At 40.0% G+C, this 26,003-nt stretch overlaps 1 protein-coding gene across 4 annotated transcripts in view; it reads right to left on the bottom strand.

The window, feature by feature from the left end:
- COL12A1 (collagen type XII alpha 1 chain) overlaps positions 1 to 26,003 on the bottom strand; it is a 112,666-nt gene that overhangs the window by 36,800 nt on the left and 49,863 nt on the right. For 3 of the 4 annotated variants that reach the window (XM_074368730.1, XM_074368732.1, XM_074368733.1), the window contains 21 exons: positions 24,956 to 25,098; positions 24,049 to 24,178; positions 23,026 to 23,162; positions 21,930 to 22,059; positions 19,403 to 19,542; positions 18,540 to 18,672; positions 18,418 to 18,444; positions 17,929 to 18,071; positions 15,143 to 15,272; positions 14,423 to 14,562; positions 13,876 to 14,005; positions 12,517 to 12,659; positions 11,391 to 11,520; positions 10,616 to 10,758; positions 8,814 to 8,943; positions 5,576 to 5,695; positions 4,368 to 4,514; positions 3,067 to 3,183; positions 2,746 to 2,892; positions 2,143 to 2,217; positions 197 to 336 (listed from right to left, as the gene is read on the bottom strand). In XM_074368730.1, the coding sequence (XP_074224831.1) occupies positions 197 to 336; positions 2,143 to 2,217; positions 2,746 to 2,892; positions 3,067 to 3,183; positions 4,368 to 4,514; positions 5,576 to 5,695; positions 8,814 to 8,943; positions 10,616 to 10,758; positions 11,391 to 11,520; positions 12,517 to 12,659; positions 13,876 to 14,005; positions 14,423 to 14,562; positions 15,143 to 15,272; positions 17,929 to 18,071; positions 18,418 to 18,444; positions 18,540 to 18,672; positions 19,403 to 19,542; positions 21,930 to 22,059; positions 23,026 to 23,162; positions 24,049 to 24,178; positions 24,956 to 25,098 (2,675 nt within the window). The remainder of the gene's footprint in view (positions 1 to 196; positions 337 to 2,142; positions 2,218 to 2,745; positions 2,893 to 3,066; positions 3,184 to 4,367; positions 4,515 to 5,575; positions 5,696 to 8,813; positions 8,944 to 10,615; positions 10,759 to 11,390; positions 11,521 to 12,516; positions 12,660 to 13,875; positions 14,006 to 14,422; positions 14,563 to 15,142; positions 15,273 to 17,928; positions 18,072 to 18,417; positions 18,445 to 18,539; positions 18,673 to 19,402; positions 19,543 to 21,929; positions 22,060 to 23,025; positions 23,163 to 24,048; positions 24,179 to 24,955; positions 25,099 to 26,003) is intronic. The other variant, XM_074368731.1, reaches the window with a different exon arrangement.

Raw genomic sequence — 26,003 nt, 5'->3', positions numbered from 1 at the left:
TACCTAGAGGAATCAATTTTCTATTTATTTTTCATTTACAACCAACTCCTTCCCCAAAATACATGTAAAAAGAAAACAGCAAATAACAAAAGTCAAAACGGAGTTCATACTGAAAACTCTTTTGACATAAAAAGAGAAGTTCGAAGGAAACAGCAAGACATGACAGATGAATAACCACCTGTGAAGTGATACCCACCTGAATTCCAGCAGGACTGATTTCATCAAAGGCGCCCACAGTGTTGAAGATGAATTTTACAACTTTGTTAAAATTGTCATCCCCGATACTCCAGGAAGCATCAGTCAAGAACACAATATCTGCCTTGGCCCCTTTGCAGACTGGGGGAAAAAACACAAAGGGAGCCCCAAATCTGATGAATTCTTTCATTCAAGTGAAAATACACAACTAAGAAATGTAGTCTAACATCTTGCTACTCCCAGGGTGGTTTGGCAGCAACAGCATCGCCTGGGAGCTTCACAGAAATGCGGAGTCCTGGGCCCCACCCTGGACTCGCTGAATCAGAATCAGCAGTAACAAGATGCCAGATGATTCACACGCACAGTAAAGTCTGAGAAGAGCTACTCTAGGTGGCCCCCAATTTCTGCTCTGGAATTACTCCACCTGCTTAGACCAACTAGGCAAACATATGCTCTCTTCTCCTGGAATTCTTCCAGTAGCTTCAAACAGTAAATAAGAAGGAAAGCAAATGAAAAACAATAATGGCCAGAACTTCAGAACAGTCATCAGTGGGTTTGGAGATTTTGTATACAATTATCAAAGATCTGATATGAAGACGAATGCATGTATGTATATGCATGACTGGGACATTGTGCTTTACCCTAGAAATTGATACACTATAAGTGACTGTACTTCAATTAAGGAAAAAAAAAAAAAAAGACTCAATATGGAAAAAAAATCTAGTGCAAAGAAGTCCCTTTTGATTTTAACATAGGCCACTAGAATCATATGGAGGGAGGTAAGGGATGGAATAAAATAAATATCTTTAATTTGAATCTTCAGACTTGAAGACTGAAAAAAAAATCTGAAAATAAAAATGTAAGAACATTTTAGTGTATAAAAATTTAACATGTAGAATGTACAACACCAAGAATGAACCCTGATGTAAATACAGACTTTAGGTGATAATGATGTGTTAAAATAGGGTCATGGGACGTAACACACGTCCCACTCTGGTGGGGGCTATTGCTATTGGGGGCGGGGGGGCTGTGGGGCAGGGGGCAGGGCTCATATGGGGTCTCTGTGCACTTTCAGCTCAATTTTGCTGTGAGCTTAAAACTGCTCTAAAAAATAAAATCTATTGAGAAAAAAAAATTAACATGTTTTAAAGCCAAAATTATTTACTGAATTCCTTTCAACCATCTAATTTAAAGAAACCCATGACTCTTTTATCCTATAATAATACACTTTTAATTTTTAATTTGACTTCTTCAATAAATTTGATGAGGTCATAGCATTCTAGAGCCTTCTCAGATAAAAGAAAAATACTTCTAAAGTCTGAAATGCTTTCAGTTAAATACTGGAAACAACGTGGCAGAAGAATAAACTAGTGGTTAATTAGCTTAAACTAAATTTCATGAAGCACTGAGAATTTCCCCAAATTACTGAGAGAAGTCTTAATAGCTCAGCACATGTCCTTTTACCAGTTCACTGCGAGTGACAGTTATGTTTCAAACTTCGGTGAATGGAAATTTTTTAGCTTTGTGTAATCCAGGGCACTTCTCAGGTCAGAAGCCAGGAATTCCAAAGCTCCAGGGGTTACACTGCAAATTTAGCCCAAAAGGTTCCCAGTGCCTGTTGATGCCAGCAGCCAGCGGAAAGAAATGCCCACCACGTGACTACGGATTATGTAAGGTATCGCTAGACCTTCATCTGCAAAACTGAGGAAACAGAGTTCCAGCTGGAGAGCTGGAGTAGTTTATGACTGATTTTATTCATGCTGAAATGTGCCTGGAGGGGGAAAAGAACAAATTACTGGTAATCTTCTCCTTTAATCTAAAAACGCTTTAGCAGGAATAATAAATCAGAAGTGTTTTATATCAGCTGTAAATTATGTATGGGCTGCATAAATAAGAATACTCTCAATCCCTATCAACTGAATGTGTTGCCTAACGGCTTGTACTTACCTTCCCGGGCTGGTGGAATTGTGGGAGGGGGAGGAGGTGTGGGTGGCTCTGTAGGGGCCTCTGTTGGTTTTAAGGCTAGAATTTAAAATAATAATAATAATGAGAAAAACACATGTGCACATTTCATAACACAGAAAGTAAATTTTAAGAGCCATTTAAGTCCTCAAAAACAAATCTAGTCTCAGTGGCACTGACACACTGGGAATTCTGTTTTATCCAAAGTTGGTACCATGGGTGGCCCCTCAACGCTGACCACAGCTGCAGGAAGTGAAGCCCAGATTCAAAGGGAGAACGTAAGACCTTCAGATAGAATCAAATGAGCAAAGGTCACTAACACAGACACACATTCACCTTCTCTCTGTCAGCTAGAGCCAGCCCTCTCTCCTAGGTCTTTCCTTAAAATTACACCAACAGAGGCGGCACAGATTTGCTGCAGATGAAGGTCCTAAACCAGCCACAGACTCCACCCCAAAACCCTGCTGTCACATCGTCGTTGCCACTCGTAAGGAGAAGTGCCCACACAGAAGTCACTGACATCTCGCACACATAGAGGATCCTATTCTGAAGACTTATGGAGACGCTCCAGAACACTCGGAAACTTACTAGTATGTTCTTTGACAGAGACACCTGGTCCCTCAAGATTTGGTGTCTGCACAAAAACAGTGACGCCGTAATCGGCATCTGGTGAAAGGCCAGTGAAGCAGTGACTGGTTTCTGATCCACGCACTGTAATTTCTTGTCCTCTGGTTCCTGATTAGAACGACAAAGGAGAACACCAGTGTCATCATTAATTCTATGTAAAGACACTTCTACATATCATTTTACAAACAAAATGACATCTCCTTTACTGAAATTTAAAATGTTGCTATCATGGGCTCCAGTTTTGTTTGTTTGTTTGTTGTTTTGGTTTTTTTGCACACGTACCATCTGCAGGGCTTAGTTTCAGCCGGTAGGAAGTGGCTGCCCGGTGAGGTGACCATCTAACACAGAACGTATCCCACCCGACCTGGTAAGTTTTCAGGTCTGTCACGTTTAAATATACTACGAAAGAAAGAAAGAAAGAAAGAAAGCATACTTTCAATCATAACGCAATTCTAAAACTGTGGCTGAAAAAAGATGTCTGAAGTCTTACTTTGTTTCCTTGTAAGAAACATACATGAAAACCTGCACAGCACAAACAGACCTCCCTTTCTATCAATGATTTTCTAGAGAAGGAAATTCCACCTGCAGATCCAAATTCTTCATCCCTCGAAGATATTGCAGGTTTGGTTCCAGGCCACCACAATAAAGTAAATATCACAATAAAGCAAGACACATGCTTTTTTTTGTTTTCTTACTGCATACAAATGTTGTGTTCTTACTATACTGTAGTCTTTTAAGTGTGCAATAATAGCATTATGTCTAAGACAATGTACATATCTTAATTAAAAATTCTTTTCTGCTAAAAAATGCTATCATCTAAGCCTTCAGCCATTTGTAATTTTTTGCAATAGTAACATCAAAGATCATTGATCTCAGATCACCATAACAATTAAAGTAACAGCGAAAAAGTTTGATATATTGGGAGGATTACCAAAATGTGACACAGAGACACAGAGTGAGCAAATGTTGTTGGAAAAATGACACCAGTAGACTTGCTTCATGCAGGGTTGCCACAAACTTTCAGTTTATAAAAAACACAGCATCTGTAAGGCTCAGTAAAGCCAAGTGCAATAAAATAAGGTCTACCTGTAGTCCCTCTCAACACTATGAAAGTCAAATATGTCTCATGAAAAATAAGAAATTTTTCTGAAAGGCTATCTGCTAAGTCCTTAAATAGTTATTAAAGCACTTGGCGACAAAAATCTATTTATGGGCTAAACCAGTAATCATGGCACTTCTGTGAAAACTTTCAATTCATTCAATGCATTTGGGTAATATATATTTAACATCAAATGTCAAGAAGAACCACAGAGCATCCAAACTCTAATCTTATAGATCATTTGTGGATGAAACCATAATGTCTATCATTTTTACCTTTCAAAATTCAGAATATATTTTATATGAAATAAACATATCATATACATTTTTTGTATACTCAATTATATTACTTAAGCACTTGTTTAGCTGGACACAAAAGGGTTACCTACTCAAGGCTGAGGAGACATGCGCATGTTAAGAAGAAAGCCTGACCTCATCATTTGTACTACACTTTTTCTTACAACCACAGAAGCTGCGTGACTCACATGTAGTGCCTTGATCCGTCAGAGGGACACTGAGTCCGGAATCATACTGGGCATAAACGTTCACATCATAGATGGTGCTGGGGTTGAGATTGTGTAACGTGTATGATGTCACTTCTCCAACAAAGACTTCCATGGGCTCATTGGAACCTTTAATAACAATCACAAAAATATGTAGAAATGTGCCATCTTTAGTCTCAAATTTTTCTTAAAATCAAATATCTTAATATACACTCAAAGGATAGTATGAACACCATTAATTCCATAGCCTCTTATCCACTTGATGCATTATATGGTGAATATCAAACTGTGAGCAGAGACTCAGTCCTTTCTCTCTTATTCTCAAAGCAGAGCACACTACCTGCAGTGCAGCAGGTGTGTAATTAATGTTCCTTTAATATAAATCACCCCACAGTCAACTAGCCTAGACTCTCAAGCCTCTTCTCTAAGCCCTACTTTGCCAGCATAGTGCTTTGGACATTTTAGGTGCTCAATTAACATTTTTCTGCTGTAGAGATGATTTAAGACCATCTGTCATGCACCCCGTTCCATGCAGTGTGGTTACTGAAAGTCCTCCACCTTTAAGTTCTCTCTCCATTTCATCCACAGGCTCACATATCCTTACTCCTGCCTTCTCTCCTTTATTTTTCTCTTGTTCACACACTTCCTGGGTGCATGGAAGATACCCCCAGCAAATGTAATACAAAGAGCATTTTTCTTCAATTTTGCTAAACAAATAGAACATAGAAACCAAGATGGCAAATAATTTTATAGAGGTGATGACCATTTGGGTGAAATGGGAAATTGAAAGCAAGCCTGTCATGAATAAACTACAATGCATATACCCAAAATAGAATGATACCTTGACATAGTGTGAAAAATGCAGATGTTTATATTTATTAAATATGCATTATTTCAAAATCATAATACGGTATAGGTTGTCTGAACACAGTTTTAATTTGCCCAATTTTATGAATCAAATCAAGCTTTTTAGTCATGCAAATGAATGGGAGTTGCATCTACATCCACAGTAACAACAGTGCTTTAGACCATTGGCTTCAATACTATTTCCAGAAGCACTATCTCTGATCAGAGAGGACTTGATGTACTAACAGAACTGTCAGGAGAATCTCATGGGGAAGCAATAAAGAACACCCTCACACACAAATACCCCCCAGTGCGTTTCTACGATGATAAAGGTGCCTTCTTACCCACTGGCTTATACACAATTTTATATCCAAGAACAGGAGAGGGTGAAGGATCCCAGGACACCCTGAATCTTGTATACCATTCATCTGAGATGTGTATGTTCTGAGGAGGAAGTAATCCCACTGAAAACAAAGATTGGCACACATTACTGACCTTTTATTGACAAACAAGGAGAGCACAAAACTTTATGAGTGTTGCCGTGAGTACTGACAGTGCTGCCCCATGACAGCAAATTAATAATATCTCAGAATGTCCTGAATCAGAAAACAATTAAAAGGCATTGAAATGTTCGACAGAAAGCTCAGTAGTTTTCCAAATTCAAACAGCGGATCAAATGGACTTAGGAACCGGTGATTTCCAGAGCTTGTATGTTATGTGATGCAGAATGATAGAAAATAGAAAAAGACCTCATACCCTTTTTAGAATGCTATAGATTACAGATTGTCAGAGCCAAAAAGCAATTTAGAGACTATCACATCCAACCACCATATCACATTAATAAGATATGATTTGCCCAAGACCACACAGTTAGCTAGTGACCAAAATGATGTTCTCTGCCAGCACTATTTATCCTCTACCAACATGACCTAGAGAAAATCCTCCAAGCTCCAGAACAGTGCCCCACTCCATCCCAGTTAGAGCATTACTGTTAGGTTGCATGTTAGTCAGCTGCTGAGTTATTATTCATAGCATTACACAAATAAGGAATTCAACTTCAAAAAACTTTTTCATAAGAGGATCTAGAAGCGGCTTTGATCCTTCTTGGAGAATTCAAGATCTAGTAGAGATTTTTTTACATACTTTGACTAAGCACAAAATTCTGAAAGATGTCATTTCCTCCAGAAAAGTACCAAAATATATTGTAAAACTGAAAGGAAAAGTGAAAATGGGTAGTTCCTAGATTAAAATCATCTTGCGTGGCTAGACTGAATCTCTGTTGACTCAGTCCTGTAGACAACAGACGTCAATAAATATACAAATTCCTGCCCTTGAGAGACTGAGCTGAAACATTCTAGTTCTGCTTTTCTCTAAGGAGCTTCCCAGTGAACCCTCTCCCAAATTCTGTAATATTGTCAACATCATTTAAGTACATAAAGAGTTTGGGCAAATAAGTGTAGCAAGGAAATCGAAAAGGTAATACCAAAAACAATAGAAAAAATCAATTAAACCAAGACACGATTTTTTGAAAGAGTAAAGAAGATTGACAGACTTCTGGCCAGGCTCACCAAGAAGAAAAGAGAGAACACAAATAAACAGAATAAGAAAGGAAAATGGAGAAATTAAACCAATACCACAGAAATACAAAAAAACCGTAAGAGAATACTATGAACAACTATATGGAAACAAATTGGACAACCCAGAAGAAATGGACAAGTTTCCAGAAACACACAGTCCACCAAGACTGAATCAAGAAGTAATAGACCACTTGAGCAGACTGATCACCAGAAATGAAATAGAATTAGCAATAAAAAAAACCTCCCTGCAAACAAAAGTCCAAGACCAGATGGCTTCACTGGGGAATTCTACCAAACATACAAAGAAGAACTCACACTGGTTCTTTTTAAACTCTTCCAAAAGATTAAAGTACTCCGACACTCATTCTATGAAGCCACCGTCATCCTGATACCACAATCAGACAAAGGCACTATTAAAAAAAGAAAATTACAGGCCAATATCACTGATGAACATAAATACAAAAATCCTCAACAAAATGTTAGCAAATAGAATCCAAAAGCACATAAAAAAAGATCATACACCATGATCAAGTTGGATTCATCCCAGAGACACAAGGATGGTTCAACATTTGCAAATCAATCAATGTGATACACCACATCAACAAAAGAAAGGACAAAAACCACATGATCATCTCAATAGACACAGAAAAAGCATTTGATAAAATTCAACACCCATTTATGATAAAAACCCTTACGAAAGTGGGTATAGAGGGAACATATCTCAACCTAATGAAAGCTATTTATGACAAACCTACAGCCAGCATAGTACTCAATGGTGAAAAACTGAAAGACTTCCCACTAAAATCTGGAACAAGACAAGGCTGCCCACTCTCACCGCTTCTATTCAACATAGTCTTGGAAGTCCTAGCCACAGCAATCAGGCAAGAAAAAGAAATAAAAGGGATCCAAATTGGAAGAGAAGAAATTGTCACTATATGCAGGTGACATGATACTATATATAGAAAACCTTAAAAGCTCCACACAAAAACTACTAAACCTGATAAAAGAATTTGGCAAGGTAGCAGGATACAAGGTTAACATACAAAAATCAGTTGCATTTTTTTACACTAACAATGAATTAGCAGGAAGAGAAAGTAAAGAAATAACCCCTTTTAAAACTGCATCCAAAACAATAAAATACTTAGGAATAAATCTGATGTAGGAGGTGAAAGACTTATACAGGAAGAACTACAAAGCACTGATTAAAGAAATTAAAGATGATTTTAAAAAATGGAAAGATATCCCATGCTCTTGGATTGGAAGAAAAAGTAATACCAATATATTCCAATAACGGAACTCAGCAGACCTATGGCCCAGCCTGTCTTTACGTTCAACTCTGGTTGCACATTAGAACAGGTCCAGGCCACATCTCAGACCACTTACATCAGTATCTCTGGAGGTGGCACCCAGGCAGAAGCATTTTTAAATCTCCTAGGGTGATTCCAGCAACCAAAGTGAAGACTTTAATCTAAACCATAAGAAACTGCCATCAGTGTAGATTAGAAAAGGGGCATGAACCCTAGTGATTCCTTGTAAATGACTTAGTACAAGAAAGAAAATATTTTTTTTGAAAGCTAAATTTGTAAAGACAGAAGATGATTGCTAATCATCTTGCTTCTTTTTCATGACTTTGAAGATTCTTTTTGAATGACTTTAAGATTCCATTGTGATGGGGTATTTTTTGCTGACATTTAATTGACTGAGTTAACAGCGAGAGCCTTATTAACTGATACCACGCAGAGTAAAACATTACTCAGAGACCATGCAATAGTTTTCGAAAGAAGAAATAAAACTAACTCAAGCAAAGCAAAACATGCAGATTTTTGTCTCAGGTTTTTTTTTTTTTTTGGTGGACTTTTAAAAAGTTAAAACATTCTGCTCTCATATCATTTTGACAAAATTCAATATCCCGTACCAACGTTAATTCAGTATTAAGATAATGTGTGAGATGTATGCACTCAAATACGACAAACTTGAAAGATTATAAAAGGTATAAGACACTCACCTGTTCTTCCATTTCCTGTCAAATGGCCACCATCTCCATCTTCATCAACAGCAATAACAGTGATTTTATATGGGGTATCGGGTTGCAGGGGCTGTAGTATTACATTGTTTCTTCTGCCCGGGACAGTGGTCTGCAGGTTAAATTCTAAAGTTATTATCAGCTAGAGGACTTCCAGATCAGTAGACAACATGGTTTTATGTATTCCCATAAACAACAACATTTTCTTCATAGTTCCTTTCCGTTGCACAATGCTCACGGCAGAGCAGATTGTCTGCACTGCTGCTGGGCAGCAAAGGGAGTAGTTTTAGAGTCAGGCAGATCTCAGCTCAAATCTCAGATCAGACACTTCCTGGCCTTGTGGCTCAGTATCTCATCTGGGAAGGAAGCTGTGAGGATGAAAGGCAGTAACTGGTCCAACACCTCAACACACGGGATGGAGCACCACTGTGCTTGGCAGCAGGCACCTCTGCTCCCCCTCATCCATGTGTCAGTTGCCTAGTGCTCTTTCTGCAAATATGTGCCAGGTGTGGTACCAGCTGCTGGGAACACACTGGGGAGCAAAAGCAGACTCAGTGTCTGTCCTCAAGAATGTCAGTTTGGCTGATACTAATCAAGTGAAAAAGGTGGAGAAGAGGAAATGAAAATACAATCAATTGCATCCATGAAGAGGAAACGAACCAGACAGATCTCTCAATCCCTCCTCCAACCCTATGCTTTGCTTTGACAAACAACCAGGGTCACTTACACCAGCAAATTCCAGCGTGGAATCCCCTGATTCCAAATGGTGAACTGGGAGGGCACGGTGAGAATTACATTTTTACTATTTTCAGAAAGTGACGGGAAATTGCCTATTTGTCCATGGCTAGGCTGAACAAACACAGAAGCATGAGTGTCTCTGCTTTGGGAACTAACTGTGGTAACACTGCTTATCTCAGTTTGATCAGAAACTTGAATTGACAGTTACATGTGTTTCTGATTAATAAAAACAGGGGCTTGAATTAAAGCTTAATCTATCAAGTTCAAGTAGACAACATTTTATAACATGGGGATAATGAAGGGAGAACAAACAGGATGTGTGTGGCAAAACGGCTGCAAACCACAGACCTAAAGGACTTGCGATCAGCATTCTGTGTGATCTTCCACTAAATGATCACATCAGCTCATCACTAAACTTTAAAGAAAGTAGGGAGTTCTTCCATCCATAATAGATTGATATACATAGTGAGGGCTACAAGGAAGCTCCAAGCAACCTGAACCTGCTTTAGAGTGATAATATATGACACTCAAAAAGTTTGAAGCTAATAGGAGAATATGTATATTCCAAAACGAAAATGCACCCCAAAATGTTACATTTAGACAAAAGAGATTGATGAGCACTGGAGTATTGAAGGGAGACCCTGTAGAGGAATTATAGTTAAAGAAAAGTTAAAGTTTACATAGTCACCTCATTTGAACATTAATTTAGGTAGCTCAGAATAATAGGTATCATGTTTCACCAGACTCAGTTCCTATGGTATAATGAGATGGTTAAAAATATGCATTTTTATGACAAGACCATTTTTCAGCCTGTCTTTAGAAAAGAAATGAGCCCAAAGGCACTGACTGTGGTGGGGGAGGCCATGCTAGGCACATTCAGAGGGCCTCAATACCCGGTCAGAGAAAGTCATATAAAATGTGACTGTCACGCAAGAGTCAAGAGCTCAGCTGTCATCACAGCACTTCCTAAAGAAAAAAAGCTTCATTTCACCCTCCAATCAGGCAAGAGGTTACAAAATGCTCAAATCAACGCATAGCCGACTCACATATTCATCAATCGGGTCACCAATGGTGGGAGAATAAATGATCCTGTACTGCTGAACTGGCCCATCAGCGTGATCCCAGGCTACGGAGAGGCTGTTGGTTGTCTCCCCAAAGACTCTCATATTCCTCGGCCCACTGCGTGGTACTAAACAAATCAACACAATAGAGTTAGTGGCTCGTCTGTGAGCAGGGGGACATGGGGGGTGGAGGGAGGGGTATAAAAGAACTGTAACCAGGTCAGAGTCACTGCACCCAGAGATTTCACCTCTCATTGGGATGTTTACTCCCTTGTGATAAAATCCACACCTCCTACAGTTCTCACGTGCACCCGTAAACAGTAGAAAGTGCTCCATTCAGAGCTACGGTTACATGCTGAACGTTCCAGGACAAAGACTAGGTTGGAACTTAAACGTACAGACTGGGAGAGAAAGAGATTTCAGCTACTCTAACCACTTGCTGTGGAATGAAACACAGAAGCTGAACCATCATGTTTCAAAAGTGCCCTGTTGGTGAGAAGACCCACCACAGGGCAGAAGAAGGGGAGGAACCTCTCCTTAACTCAGATCCCAGATGAGAAAATGGCCCAGTGACACTCACTCAGCCCAGACGGCCTTCAGCCTGAAAGTGAACTCGGGGAACCTGGCAGACATGGGCGCCAGGCCTCCCCTCACCCACGCAAGGTGGAGGCAGCTCTCAGCACCCCTCCCTCACCACCCACCTGTCCAGCCTTCCTCACTGAGTCCCAAGGGAACTGGGTGGGAAGGGTTTCAGCCTCACGTGTTTGGCCCTGGGCGGGGCTGGGATTCCCCTCTCCGTCCGAGTAGAGGGCAATGATGTTCACAGAATAGGGTGTGTCTGGAATCAGTCGCTCCAAGTGCACCGTGCGGGTGTTTCCTGGCACCACAATCTGGAGGGGAGGACATGCCAAATTTTGCCTGACTACAACCCAAATGCTTACGGACTCTTCTATTAATCAGCATAATAATGTTTGTAGTAAATGGCTGAGCTCAGACACGGCAGGAGCCAACCTTTGTGCTGCCTATGACATCTGCCCAGGCCACAGTGTTAGATGCAATTTAACCTCAGAAATGCCCTCTCCAAAAACTGTGAGCTCACACTTGACCCTTAGCAACCTCAACCACCTCCCATTTAGGTTCCTTGAGAAGGTTCTCAAATACAACATCCAGGACTTACGATAGTGACCCAAAGCATCCCAAATGTTAGAGACACATAAGATACACTTGTAGGGGAGAGATTTTCTATTAAAATAGAGAGCTACTCCATGCGATGGGTAAGGGCAGTGTTGTCTGAACACGTCCGGCCACACACAAGGATGCAACTCAACATGCAGACAGGCTCATCATGTGTTTTACCTTTGTTCACGCCCCTTGCTTCTTTTTGTAAAGTCTTGTAAATTTACTTTCCCTCAGCTGTTCTGATACTGTCCCTACTCAAATTAGTAATCTCTGATCTCTATATTATTAACCTACTTAGAAAACCAAATAGTACTAAGATAGATTGGGCAATCTATTAAGAGCCATTGAAAGTACACTTTCAGGTAGGTTCCTAACAAAGACGTGGGTGTTACAATGAAAGCCCATAGCTAATTTGCATTTTTCCCAAATTCATTTTTGCTAATTAGCCCTACAGTTAACACACCTATGATTTAATTCATCAAAAGCAATCACTTAAGTGTTGTACACGGGCATGTTTGTGGCCTGCATTCTCACAGGCTGCCAAGCAGGACACAAAATGAGACTAAGTTCATCAGGAAATGAGTGTACACGCGACCCAGTGCCACACCAACTCATCTACTGTCCTGTGCCAACAACTACAGTAGGAGGCGCCATAAAAAAAATCTGCAAAATTCTTCTGCCAGCTCTAAGATGACAGCATTACTTACAGTTTCCGAGGGTCTCGTGCCAGCCAGGGGAGAATACACAATGCGATACTGCTGCACTGGCCCGGGGGCAGGGTCCCAGCGAACGTCCAGGCTGTTAGGCGTCGGATTGTACACTTGGACATTTCTGGCCAGTCCTCTCACCACTGAGGAAAGAAAAGCCAACTCATATTTCCTGTGTCTATTTATATATGTTGAGCTCTTGTTATCACTTCTCCCGAACATCCACTCTAGAAGGATAGAATAATGGCCTCCTTACACCTTGAATTATCTTCACACAAAAGCAGGTGAAAACTCTCCAAATTCAAATTTAGCCAAACTGAGCCAACTAGGGCCTTGGTCTCTACAGAAGCTAAGTTGGTGCCAATAAAAACAAGGAAGTAAGAGTAATAGTACTGGGTTGGCTGTAAAAGGACAAGGGACGAGGGTGAGGGCAAGAAACTGGAAAAGCAGCTTCTGTTTTCCAGCACAGGTCATGGAGAAAGAGACAAGAGGATTCTACCGTCTCTGCCTCTAAGTGAAAACTGACAGCACCGAGGACGCCCATCTAACTCCGGCAGCTAGGTTACTAGTTTCAGTCGTTGCTTCTCATTCAACATATAGATACTAAATGTCTTCTGTGATTCAAAGAAAAGGCAAACGTAGGGAAAAATCAAAGGTACACTCAGTTCTCAATTAACTGCCCCAACAGGGACTTAGAAAACCATGCAAATTAAATCCACGTATTAATCCCAAACTCCAATAACATTATCTTTCTAGACGACGACTCTTTTGCCAAAAGAAGTCATCCACACTTGCTTTCTTTTAGCCATCAGCACGTATATTTTTAAGCCAAAAAAATATTTATAGGTATGCACCAAAACCTTTAAATGATACTACAAAGAATTGTAAAACCACTATAAACTGGTTTCTCAAGATGTTAATAGCAAATAAAAGCACACAAATTTTCAACTCCAGAAAGCACTTCGTCAGCAAACCAGAGACATGTAAAATCAAGTAACGTGATGAACAGATTTCAGCAACTAAGACTGAAAGCCAATGACAACACACTGCTTCACACGGATTTACCAAGCACATAGCAAAGCTCATGAACTTTTGTCAGTGACAGAGAATACTGATAACTGTGTATACACTTATAAATCCTGAAGTTACCATTTTAGAAGAAGAATATCATAATTTTTCAATTTCATACACTAAAATATTAACAATTGGTGGGGGCTGGAGGTAAACTATGGGTAACTGTTACATTTTCATGCTATCATTATGAATTTTCCAAATTGTCTTTAACAGGCCTATATGGTCTTTATACTAAAAAGCAAAATGCATCATGAAAAAGCTAAATTTTTCTGCCTTCTCACTTACATGTCCTTCCGGTGTCTGATGTACGCCCTCCATCGCCCTCAGGATAAACGGGAACCACTGTAACAGTGTACGGGGTATCCGGCTGCAGATTCCTAAGAATGGCATAATTGGTATTCCCAGGGATTGGCACCTAAAGATTTTAATAAAACGTAAAGTACTTGAGCTGAAAAACTTGTACAAGAAGTGATACTTTGAACAATAAAATACTCAAAGTATTAACTCAAGACAAAGTCAAGAAGCAGGTTCTGTAATATTGGGACTAAGGATGTGCCCCCATACAAACTGTTATAAGAGTTGATGAAGACTTCTTTGCACACATCCTAGGCTCCTTCTTGAAAAGTCCCTGGAATGATTTGATCCCCCAGCCCCAATCCCCCGAAAGCCCCCATCACCCAGGCTCTAAGGCACTAACCTACTACGCTCCGTCAAGTTCTACTAAAGGAACATGAACTCCTTCGGCGCTACGGTAAACTGGTCAACTCTTGATCTCCACTTTGCAATCTACAGTTGAAACTAATACACACTTTTCCCTACAGGAAATAATTACCAGTTCCTCTGGACCACCTGCTGTGGGTGCATAGAAGAGCTTGTACTGACGAGGATTTCCCTCCGCGTGGTCCCAGCGAACATTCAAAGTGCTGGTGGCGGGGTCATACACTCTGAGGTTCCTCACGGTCGTCAAAGGTTCTGAAAGGCACAGAAAGTACATCACATGTGACCCTAACAACCCAGCACATGTGAAGCCCAGGTTAACTGATGGGTCCCGGGAACCCTACAGCAGGACCCCTGTAGTGGGCACCCCGCAAATATCTGCAGAAGTAGTAAATAAAGGAAAAAATGTCTGTGATCATCTGGTACATGTCTCATCACTCCACAAGGTATTTTGGCCCCAGAGCATTGTTTGTTTGTTTGTGTTATCCTAGAAAGTAAGAAACACCTTTCTCCAAGACCAGAAATAGGTAACTCCAGCTAAGGATATTAAAAACAATTAATATCTTGTGGGAGGATATAACTCAGGGAAAGAGTGTGTGCTTAGTGTGCACGGTGCTAGGTTCAATCCCCAGTACCTCCATTAAAAAGTAAATAAATGAAATCTAATTACACCCCCTTCCCAAAAAAGAAAAAAACAAAACCAATGACGATCATTATTAACATGCATTTTAAAAGATTAGCAAAACTCTGTGTCACCCCAGTGTTTCCAGCAGAAGATGCGATTCCATCCCCATGATGGTTACTAAAAACGCCACAGGAGCCCAGGTTCACTTACTGGTCTTGCCTCTTCCCGTCATCCGACCTCCTTCCCCATCAGGATACAGGGAGGACACAGTGATGGTGTAAGGAGTGTCAGGCTTCAGCTTCTGCAGGACCACACTGTTCTGTCGTCCACCTATTGTGGTCTTGAGACAAACAGGGATAAGCGTCAGCTTTGCTCTCTCCAGCTCACTCATCTGTTAGAAAAAGCTTTTTCTATGAGGGAGCTGTTTGCGACCTTTGCCAAGATCTGGAAACATGTCCCGCCATGAAAGTTTAAAATATATCTTAGGGTATCACTTTAAATGTAAACTATACACCTTAAGTCATAAAAAGGATTTTAAGCCTTAAACCAGTGACCTTAAAAAGATATTTCAACTGGCTAGCGGCCAGCACTGCAAAATTTCAACCAAAACACGTTTCACAGATCTCTTCTCCAAAAAGGCATTAATCCTAAGTGAGCTGCAAAGGAACTTGAAGATAGCAAAGAACTGCATAGTAATAGAAGCCATTCAGTTTTATTCTCACCTTTTTACAGATGGTTTTTATTTGCTTTAGAAGCACATTAAAATGATTCAGCAAAAGATCTAAAGCTTTTTGGTTTCCCCCCTCCAAAACTGCTCCTCCACCAGCATTAGCAGTACAGGCCACACTCAGGCAGGGCTTCCCAGTCACCTCCCTGATTCCAGCCTGCCGGTATGAAGTGATTTCAATATCCTCGATTACGGAGTTTGAAGGTGTTTTTTTAATTCACTGCTTAAGGCCGTCTAGCTATTCTGTTGAAAGAAACTCTGGACGCTTTGTTAACAGTCTACTGAATTCAGATGTTTATGCCATACTAATTAAAATCGCATGAAAATGGCAGGCTGCCCGCCGTGAGTGCACATGCGAATGGCTGGATGCGCTAGCACAGTCCAGATGTTTCCCACTGAGCACCGTCCACTCGAGCAGTCTGGGTTTCAGAGAAAACCTCAGTGAATCACCGGACTCATCCTCGAGATGAATGAACTGAACTACAGTGGCTAGTTTGGACAAATTTAGTAAATTTGGGAGTTTGAGATTTGCAAATGTTAAAAATAGTTAGAAAACAAACTTCTTCTGTATAGCACAGGGAACTGTATTCAATATCTTCTAATAACCTTTAATGAAAAAGAATATGAAAACGAATATATGTATGTATGTGCATGACTGGGACATTATGCTGCACATCAGAAATTGACACATTGTAACTGACTATACTTCAATTAAAAAAAAGAATACCACTTTAAAAAATTTAGTATCTGAGGTTATGAGAGCAAAGTATTAACATATTTGTCACTTAACAAATCTGCGGGCGTCCACTTAGTAGAACCAGCCTCACGAGGAAGCAGAAGGGTGTGTGCCTACATCTCTCATCCAACTCTCCAAAATCATTCAAGCACCAGTGAGTCATGAGTTTGATTATTTCTTGGACTAGCATTAAAATGCAAATATGCCAAAGAATAACAAATCCTAAGGGATTATCAACTAACACATTACATGGGATAAGTTTATAAGACGCCTTCTAATTATGACCAACAGCTGACAGACACTAAGCAACTCAGGGCAGCAGTTGGAGGGCCAGTACGATCAACAACAGAAATGCTAAGGACAAGCTTTGCCTAAATCTGGCCTGGCACAGACAAAAGCTCTGTTTCTGCCATTAAAATATCAATCCATCGAATGTGACTTCTTTTATATAAAAGCCAATTGATGACTGTTGGTATTTAGTTTATTATTGATAACCTGTAAGACAAATTCTCAATCCAAGTGTATCATACTACCTAAGTCTAGTTCTGTGGAAACTGCAACAGAGCAACTCACAAGTCACACTGGGGACAGAAGTGTCTCCGATTCAGCTAAACCCACTTACTGTGTAGGATGGAGACCTGTAACCACTGCCTGCATCCACCTCAGCTAGTACCTCAAACATGGTAAGCGGTATGGCCCATTTGCTGGAGCTCAGCAAGTCAGATGATTGAAAGTGAACAACACCTCTCCCTAAGCCTAATTGAGGAAATATGATAGCCCCCAAAATATCAACAAAATGCCAGCCCTCACCAAAAGTGGTATGTGGAATAAATCAGACAGCATCACTCTATCTGTGTAAAAAATCATGGTGCTTCCTGACCCCAGGGTAACATGTGCAGTTCTAGTCACATGTTTCATAAAAGCAAAGCTGGAGAAGGTTCAGAGACAGACAACTAAAGCAAGCAAGGTAAACTGGACAAGGGCTCTGTTAAATAGGGCAGGCTGGGAAGATAAAGATGATGAAGGCTGAGTTTACAGTCCTACTGTCAGGAACCTCCGTTTGGATAAACATAAAAGTGATCAACAGTATGAATTAGATGAGCAGGTACTCAGATCTGGAAACATCAGATCTAAGAGATACCTTGTGACATGCAAAAAACAGACAAATCAGAATAATGGAGGTTTAGCAAACTCCCAACACTTGATGAAGTTAGAAAGATATGGATGAAAATATAAAGAGACTCAAACATTTAGATATCCTCATGGATAATCCAGCCCTCATAGTTTTTAAGGAAAACATGAATACACTGAGGCACAGGCCTGATACTGTGAGGGTACCTGGAAAAGCAACTCTTGTCTCCCCTGAGGATGTCCAGTGGGTCTCCATCAGGGCTGGAGCCAAATAATTCCATCCAATACGGTAACCCTTGTGACTCTCAAGAAATTATGGCTAATTAAACATTGGGAGTGAGAGGACTTTGAGGAGGAAAAGGTAGAATTTACCCAAGTTACATTTTTCCCAGAGCAAATTACCGTTTGTTCATTGCCCTCTCCTGTTGCAGGCTGATAGGTGATTCTGTATTTCTGCACACGGCCACTAGCAGGATCCCACTTAACAGTCAAGCTGTTAGACGTTGCATTGTACACCTGAAGGTTTCGTGGGCCACTTTTGGGAGCTGAAAAAAATGATTGAGAAACAGAGTAAACACACTGAGCCTCCTCTGAGGGAGCTGCCTGCCCCACCCCACCCCCGAATATGCATTGTGGCCAAGGAAATCAAGAGAGTTGCATATTTCCAGATTTAGAACTAAATTTAACCTCATGATAAATGGTGGTCATTGAATCTCAAAAGACTCCTTCCCAAATAGTAGAAAAGCAAAGTTTTTCAAGAAAAACCAATTTAAAAGAGGTCCCAATCAACACCTTACAATTTAAAAGCAGAAAGCCTGTTTGCCATGGATTTTATAACATTTTTCATTCATTCATTGGTCATTCATACAATCAGCAAATAAAAATGCGTACCTTGCGTTGTTAAGGGTATCAAACGCACTAAAAAAAAATTGGGGGAAATGTTACTAATTCAGCTATAGCTCTGTTTTGCCCATTTTAAAATAACAACATCCTACTGAAAGCTGTACACCTACATGTGCGCTCACTGCCAATCAGGTCATCGCTTTCTGATTCATCAGGATAAATGGCAGTAACAGAAACTTCATAGAGAGTGTTCGGATTCAGGTTTTCAAACACCAAAGTATTCTCATCTCCATTTAAGATGGTCTTAGGGAAAGATGAAAAAAACAAACACACAAGATTAAGTCACCATGTTTATCATACACTCAATGGCGGCTGGTTGACATCATTTAGCTAGATGTTCCTCCTGCACTGGTGCAAGCCATGAGCCAAAATGCCACCAGCAGGAAAGGATGCTTTTCAGGCAACAGAGGCAATACATATTTCAAATAAGTTTCCCTAAGAGAAAGAAAGAAAAGAAAAGAAAAGAAAAAAAAGAAAAGAGAAGAGAAGAGAAGAGAAGAGAAGAGAAGAGAAGAGAAGAGAAGAGAAGAGAAAGAAAGAAAGAAAGAAAGAAAGAAAGAAAGAAAGAAAGGGAGGGAGGGAAGGAGGGAGAGAGGGAGGGAGGGAAGGAGGGAGAGAGGGAGGGAGGGAGAAAGAAAGAGAGAAAGAGAAAGAGAGAAAGAAAAGAAAAAAAGAAAGAAAGAAAGAAAGAAAGAAAGAAAGAAAGAAAGAAAGAAAGAAAGAAAGAAAGAAAGAAAGAAAGAAAAGAAAGAAAGAAAGAGAGAGGGAGGGAGGGAAGGAGGGAGAGAGGGAAGGAGAGAGAAAGAAAGAGAGAAAGAGAAAGAAAGAAAAGAAAAAAAGAAAGAAAGAGAGAAAGAAAGAAAGAAAGAAAGAAAGAAAGAAAGAAAGAAAGAAAGGGAGAAAAAGAAAGAGAGAGAAAGGAAGGAAGGAAGGAAGGAAGAAAACGGGAAGAGAAAGAAAGAGTTAACACTACCTCCATCTTATCTGAGCTTCCAGAAGGTGCCCAGGTGATTCTGTAGAGAGACACATCAGAAGCTCCGTGATCCCACGTCCCTCTGAAACTCTCCGGTGTCACGTCAGTAATCTGCAGGTTTGTTGGGGCCGGCACAGTGTCTGTCGTGAGAAAAGGCAGGATGACATTTTTGGAGGTGATCTACAAACTTCATATAATCAACCTCCTTGTTCTAGTTTAATGGACGTGGGGAAATTGGCTGATGACGCGGCCTAGAACCAAGTATTCTACCAATTCAGTTCATTTGAAAGTAAATATGAAACGGAGCTCTGAAAACGGCAAACATTTTGTGGATATAATAGGTTACTAGTTATATTCCACTAAAATGGTGATTTTTTTTTAAAGTTAGCATTTAGTTAACACTATTCTAACTCAGTGGTTTTTAATCGCTTTGCACCTCACACTTTTGGGGAATCTAAGAAAAACCATGGACTTCATCACATGACAATACACATCAAGTGCAAACTTTAGTCCACAATATAGAGAGTGCATGGACCTTTGTGGTCCATAAAATGTTCTGATCTAAGTAATTCACACATAAAGTCTTCCTATAGATCACTCACCTTAAACACAACATGCAGCTGCCTGTACTGACTCTATCCAGAGACAGGAATAGCCCCGCAGTGCTGATGACAGCTGAAATCCCAATTAACAGCCCTGCTACTGACCAGTCGTCTAGTTAGTTTGCAGCTCAAGCAATCTGGAATGTCTGCCACCAGTTCGGAGGTTTCATTGTCAATTATTTATCTCCTGGTAACCAAAGCCAAATACACAAAACCCAGAACCATCAAAAATTTTGTTTCTAATAATTACAATGAAAAGGCTCATTGAGACCAAGAGACTGGTACCACTTTCACAAGCACAACTGCAAAGCAAACCACCCATTTAGAATGCACTTTGGACGTATCTAAAGGTTCTCAGGAAATTCTAAGGATTACAAATATACGTTGAGAGTGTCCATTTGGTATATGAAATGACCTGCTTCAACTTGTCTTTCTTCTCGACTTTTTCTTCTCTTGACCACTCCTGCTATGTTTATGAAAAACCTGTCATCTACTCATACGGACATACTTCCACCTCTAGCTTCTACCCTTCCAGGTAAGAACTGGTGCCAAGAAGGCAACTGAAATTTCTAAGAGATATGACATGGGCAGAAAAGAGCAGAAGTGGGTACTGTCTGATGCTCAGGACCAGGCTGTGACGCCTGACAAGATATCTTCATCATGTAGAGACAGCAGGGCACCGAAGGAGAAGCGTCTAAGCATTGCACAGGAGCTGCTGGATAGGAAGTATAAATTCTAGACTACAGCACTGATCCCACCTCTGGCTTCCTGGGTGAGGCTGGGCAAGTCATTTAAATTCTCTAGACCTGTGCTGTCCACCATGGTAGACATTGAGTACTGGAAATGTGGCATCTGAACTTAGATGTGCTGTAAGTGTAAATTAATACACACTGGATTGCAAAAAAAAATTATTACCAAAAAGATGTGAAATATCTCATTAATGATTACAATGCTGATAAATACTGAAATGATAATATTCTGGATATGTAGGGTAAATTATAACACATTATTAAAATTCATTTCATTTTTCTCTTTACTTTTTCTAATGTGGCTACTAGAAAATTTTAAGTTACCTCTGCAGCCCCCATAATATTTCTTGGGAACCTAGCTGGTACCAGACCTCAATTTCTTAACCACTATTGAATTAGGAAATTATATGCTGAGCACTGAGCCAGAAACTGGAGACAAATTGAGCAAAATAAACATGTCTCTGCCTTCATTAGGAGGGAAAAGTCAAATAGATAGAATAAGACCAGCAGGTAATGATAATTGGGTTAAATACTATGCAAGCATCATGAGCAGGAGAGAAAGGGACATTCCTTGAAGGGGGCCCAGAATGGAGCAGGGAAGCTGGGGCCCAAGCAGGTGCCCAGCATCTCCCTAACCCTTCCACTGCAGAAGTCTGCCCTCCCCCTGAGCACCACACACCCCACCTTCCTTTCAGGATCTCATGTATTGTTACCTTTCATCTCTGCAACAAAATCACGGACTACTGAGGGCAAAGACGCTTAGATTTTTGTTAGCCCTGATAGCACTTTACGTATAAGAGGATCTCAAAAAATCTGATAACTAGTGCGTGGTTTCCAGAGACGATGTCCAACACACATCAAGAATACGCTTTCTCCCCACCCCCCTGCACACACACACACACACACACACACGCACACACACATATACACACAGCACTCAAATATCTGGAAGATGAATGAGTGACGGTGGCAGGTAGAATAATAAAGAAATTATCATAAAAGGAACAGACATAAAGATAGAAGATGGGAAGAAAATAAGTGAAAAACAGTCTAGGAACCAAACATTATTAAATCTGGGCAAAAATAACATGAAGAAATGAAGTAACCAAGGTGGTTCAGTGACACGCGCACACAGTGTCATTTCCCAATGATCAATAAAGTGTAAGTTCAACTCACGGGTAGTTTCCTGAGCAGTCACTGGGGGAGACTCCCCCTCGTCATACACTGCAGAAACGCTGACTGTGTACACGGTCTGTGACAAGAGGTCTTTAAGAGGCGTGCTGGCCGTTGACCTGTCCACCTCTACCTATAAGAGAGCCAAAAAATATATGGGCTAGAGCCGTGTCTAGCACTACTATCTGGTAAATGATGACTGCCTAGGCATTCAAACAACCTAATCACTCCCCCTGTCTCCCTTTACATCACTGCCTTACTTCTCTCAGAGCAAGTCTCCTGTGCATTAGCTTGTTTATTACACACAAGAACCTTGTGAGACCCAATGGTCAATGGTTATTGTACCACTTTTGAAACTGAAACCCGGAATGAAATGAACATGTTCACGTGTATAAATGAGCTTTTGGACAATCCAAGGGAGCAGTACGGGGTCCATAACTGGGTGATTACAGAAACTATCTCTAGCTTCCAAAAATGCCTCTGAGATCCTCACATGAATGTCCCCTCCGGCAAACATGAATTTTAAATCCATTCGCTGCTGAAGCCCCTTGATTTGCTCCCACTTGGAAGCAGGTTGTCATGGAAACAGCTCTCCACCCCCAACATCATCTCAAAAATGGTCAGTGCCAAAGGGACACTCCCGTAACGTTCTATTCATACTTCCCCTTCGTCCTACTCAACTGTCCTGTCATCCTTATACCTGACAAACTACCCCACCTCTTTCCTGCGTCTCCTTGTTAGCTCTCATTTTTAGAAACATTACTATGACAATTTTCAGTCATTCATAGAAGGCAGAGCACCAAAATAGGCATCTGGATGAGAGGGAAACACCATCTTGATTCTACAACTCTTCATCTACTAAGCGATGATGTTTTTGAGATTAGTATTACACAACAAAACATTTCTAAACAAAATGTGAGACAGTCCAATATATTATCAATATTCAAATAGTGCTTTATTAATATATAACAAGTTTTCAACACTAGATCAATAAAGTGACAAGTATGCAAAATATGCTATCATCCATGCTTGTTTAGATTCTTTTGTTGACCCTACTAGGAAAACAAACATTTCTAAACCAATTTTAATCTCAACCTACCTCTTTGACATCCTCTTCTGGTGTTTTGTAGCGAACAATATATTTACGCACTCTTCCAGGGGCGGGATCCCATAAGACATTCATTGTGCTGTGAGTCACGTCTCGGAGTTTCAGGTCTCGAGGACTGGGCAAAGGCACTAGAGATGCACGAGAAATTAGGTCCAGATGAATTTCTCAACCACAAAGCTCTAAAGCATCCACACAAGCTTTCAAGAAGTTGTTTGGAGAAAACTTAAAGATGTGCAGCAAAGTAACTAACACACTGGTTATGATGATGCAAGTGCCACGATTCTACCAGGTACAGCTGAATTCTTCTTAAGAAGGCTTTTCAAAAATAGAATAAATTTAAATTTTTATTACAACTCTAACTTCTCATTTCTATGTTAACTTTCTCCCACTCTATTGAAATAGGTTCTTATTTGTTGCTCAGCTGTAATAAAGCATAGTTCACCATAAACGTATAGCTCATGTTTCTTTACCAGATAGTTAAATCAGTTAAGAGAGAAATCAACATCAGAGATAGACTCCCTTAAGAACGTGATAGAAAAACAAATGGTTATAAGAGTGAAGAATGAAGATGAGCTGAAATTCAGCACAGAAGGCTAAATGGTTAGAAGAAAATCCCAATGAGAAATTTTCACTAAGTCAAACAAAGAATGAGGAGGAAGATAACTAATGAAGAGTTTTTCTTTTTTGCATGGAAATTATTTTATTTTCAATTTTTAAGCAAATTTTTTGTGGTATAATTTCACCTCACCAAAAGCAATTGTAAGACACCACTAATTGCATACATCTCAAAATCAGGCATGTTTAATATGGAAACATAAATGCAAATCCTAGAATCAAAGTTAAGATGCTGCCACAAGTCTAGAAATAATCTTGATTCTCAAATCTGATTGCCATAATAACCCTATAATTTATGCATAAAATATCAAATTATTGTTAGCATGATCGGGTGAAAGAAAAAGCCTAAGGATTATGTTCAGAGCAATAAGGGAAGAAGGAAAACTAGTGATGTCTTACAGGTGACCTCCTTTGCCGTGACAGGTTCGCTGGTGAGGTCATACAAGACGGCCCGGACCGTGACTGCATACTCGGTGTTGGGAAAGAGCTCACTCAGCTGCACATCGTTCACTGTCGGCCCCACACGCATCTGCAGATGGACATGACGAAGGGAAATAACATATTCAAATTAAATGTTTCCACTAACTGGGGACAGCCAGCTACACTGATTTGTAACTGCTAAATTTTATTTTCTTTTCCATTATAGTTTATTACAAGATATTGAATATAGTTCCCTGTGTGTACAGTAGGTCCTGTTGTTTATCTCTTTTATATATAGTAGTGTGTGTCTGCTAATCCCAAACTCCTCATTTATCCCTCCTCAACTTTCCCCTTTGGTAACCATAAATTTGTTTTCTATGTCTGTGAGTCTGTTTCTATTTTGTAAGTAAGTTTATTTGTATCATTTTTTAGATTACTCTTGTAAGTGATATCATAGGATATTTATCTTTCTCTGTCTGATGTACTTCACTTAATATGATGATCTCTAGGTCCATCCATGTTGCTGCAAATGGCGTTAATTCTTTTTTATAGCTGAGTAATATTCCATTGTGTGTGTATATGTGTGTATACACACATATAAATACATAAATATAATATATACATACACACATATTCTGTTACCAGTCCATAAACATGCATATAACTGCTGGATTTTAACACTTTTATTTTTCATTTCTCTGAACTGCTTTCCCTTTTTAATGCTAATGTTTGCTAAGATGTGTGACAAGCCACAAATCTAACCTTCTGTTTTTCTATTTTGCATGTAAAGTTATAAATGAGTTCATAAATAACTGCCATTTCATGGGGACTCTTAAGCAGTGCAGTTTCAGACAGACCCAACAATAAAGAAACAAGTATCTCTCACCTCTTTGGGTTTGGTCAGCTCTGTGGCGTTGAGGGGTTCATATAACAAGGTGTAGCCAGTAGCCCCTCCTACTGGCTGCCATTGGACATGCATGGTGGTAGAGCCAACGTCATAAAGGTTGAGGCTGACTATAGGGACTTGCACTGTTGGAATATAAAAGCAGACATCAGTCTAATTCCCCTTACTCTGCTAATAATCATTGTTTCCCACTTAATTATTGATATTTGTATTGCTAAATAGAGAAGAGGTTGCTGTGAGAAATCGGTGGGAGTTAATATAATCCTTTTCTTTCCCCCAAAAAACCCAATCTCATTGTTTATCTCCAGCTCATACTCAGGACTCCATGTTATAACTATTTCATAGAGAGAAGAAGTTTAAATTTAAAACAGCATTCCAATGAGTCCATGTGGCAGCGAAAACAGAGACCAACCTCCTGAGATCTCAATCTCTTTTTCTGGAATGTCTTTCAGTTGATGATTTTAGATTTTCAATCATAGAATTTCATACATAAAAAACCAACACAGTATTTCATTTCATCTTTCTTTTAAAAAAAAAATTTAAATGAGAGCACCATATACTAATAAGGTAAACTCAGGGGATGACGGGCTTTTTGAAGATCAGCCCATGAGGCAGAATAAAAAGTTTAGAGTCTCCTCTCCATGTAACACCCACACAGCTTTCTATTTTTTGTCCAAAGATTAAGTTTAAAGTTGTAAGGAATTATCTGATTAATCCTGCCCATCATGAAATACATTATTTCCCACCTCTGATGGTCTAATATGAAAGGAAATAAGAGAAGATATAAGGGCCTAAGACTGGGAAGTCAGCAGAGTCAGTTCTTGCCTTGGAGAGAGTTACGCCCACTCCTTCCTCTTACAAGTGGCCTCCCTCCTTCCCGGAGACCAGACAAGAAGATAGGAGAAGGAAAGGGTATTTTCATGTGGCCTCAGAAACCCTACAGGGAAGCAGAGTGAGGAACACCTTGCCCAAAAGCTCTACTCAAAGCCAAAGCCATTGGAACTTTTCTAGCAAAGGCCAGAGTCCAAAA

Source organism: Camelus bactrianus, chromosome 8 (genome assembly GCF_048773025.1).
Source record: "Camelus bactrianus isolate YW-2024 breed Bactrian camel chromosome 8, ASM4877302v1, whole genome shotgun sequence".
NCBI classification, from domain to species: Eukaryota; Metazoa; Chordata; class Mammalia; order Artiodactyla; family Camelidae; genus Camelus; species Camelus bactrianus.
This window is presented reverse-complemented; position numbering and strand designations above follow the sequence as displayed.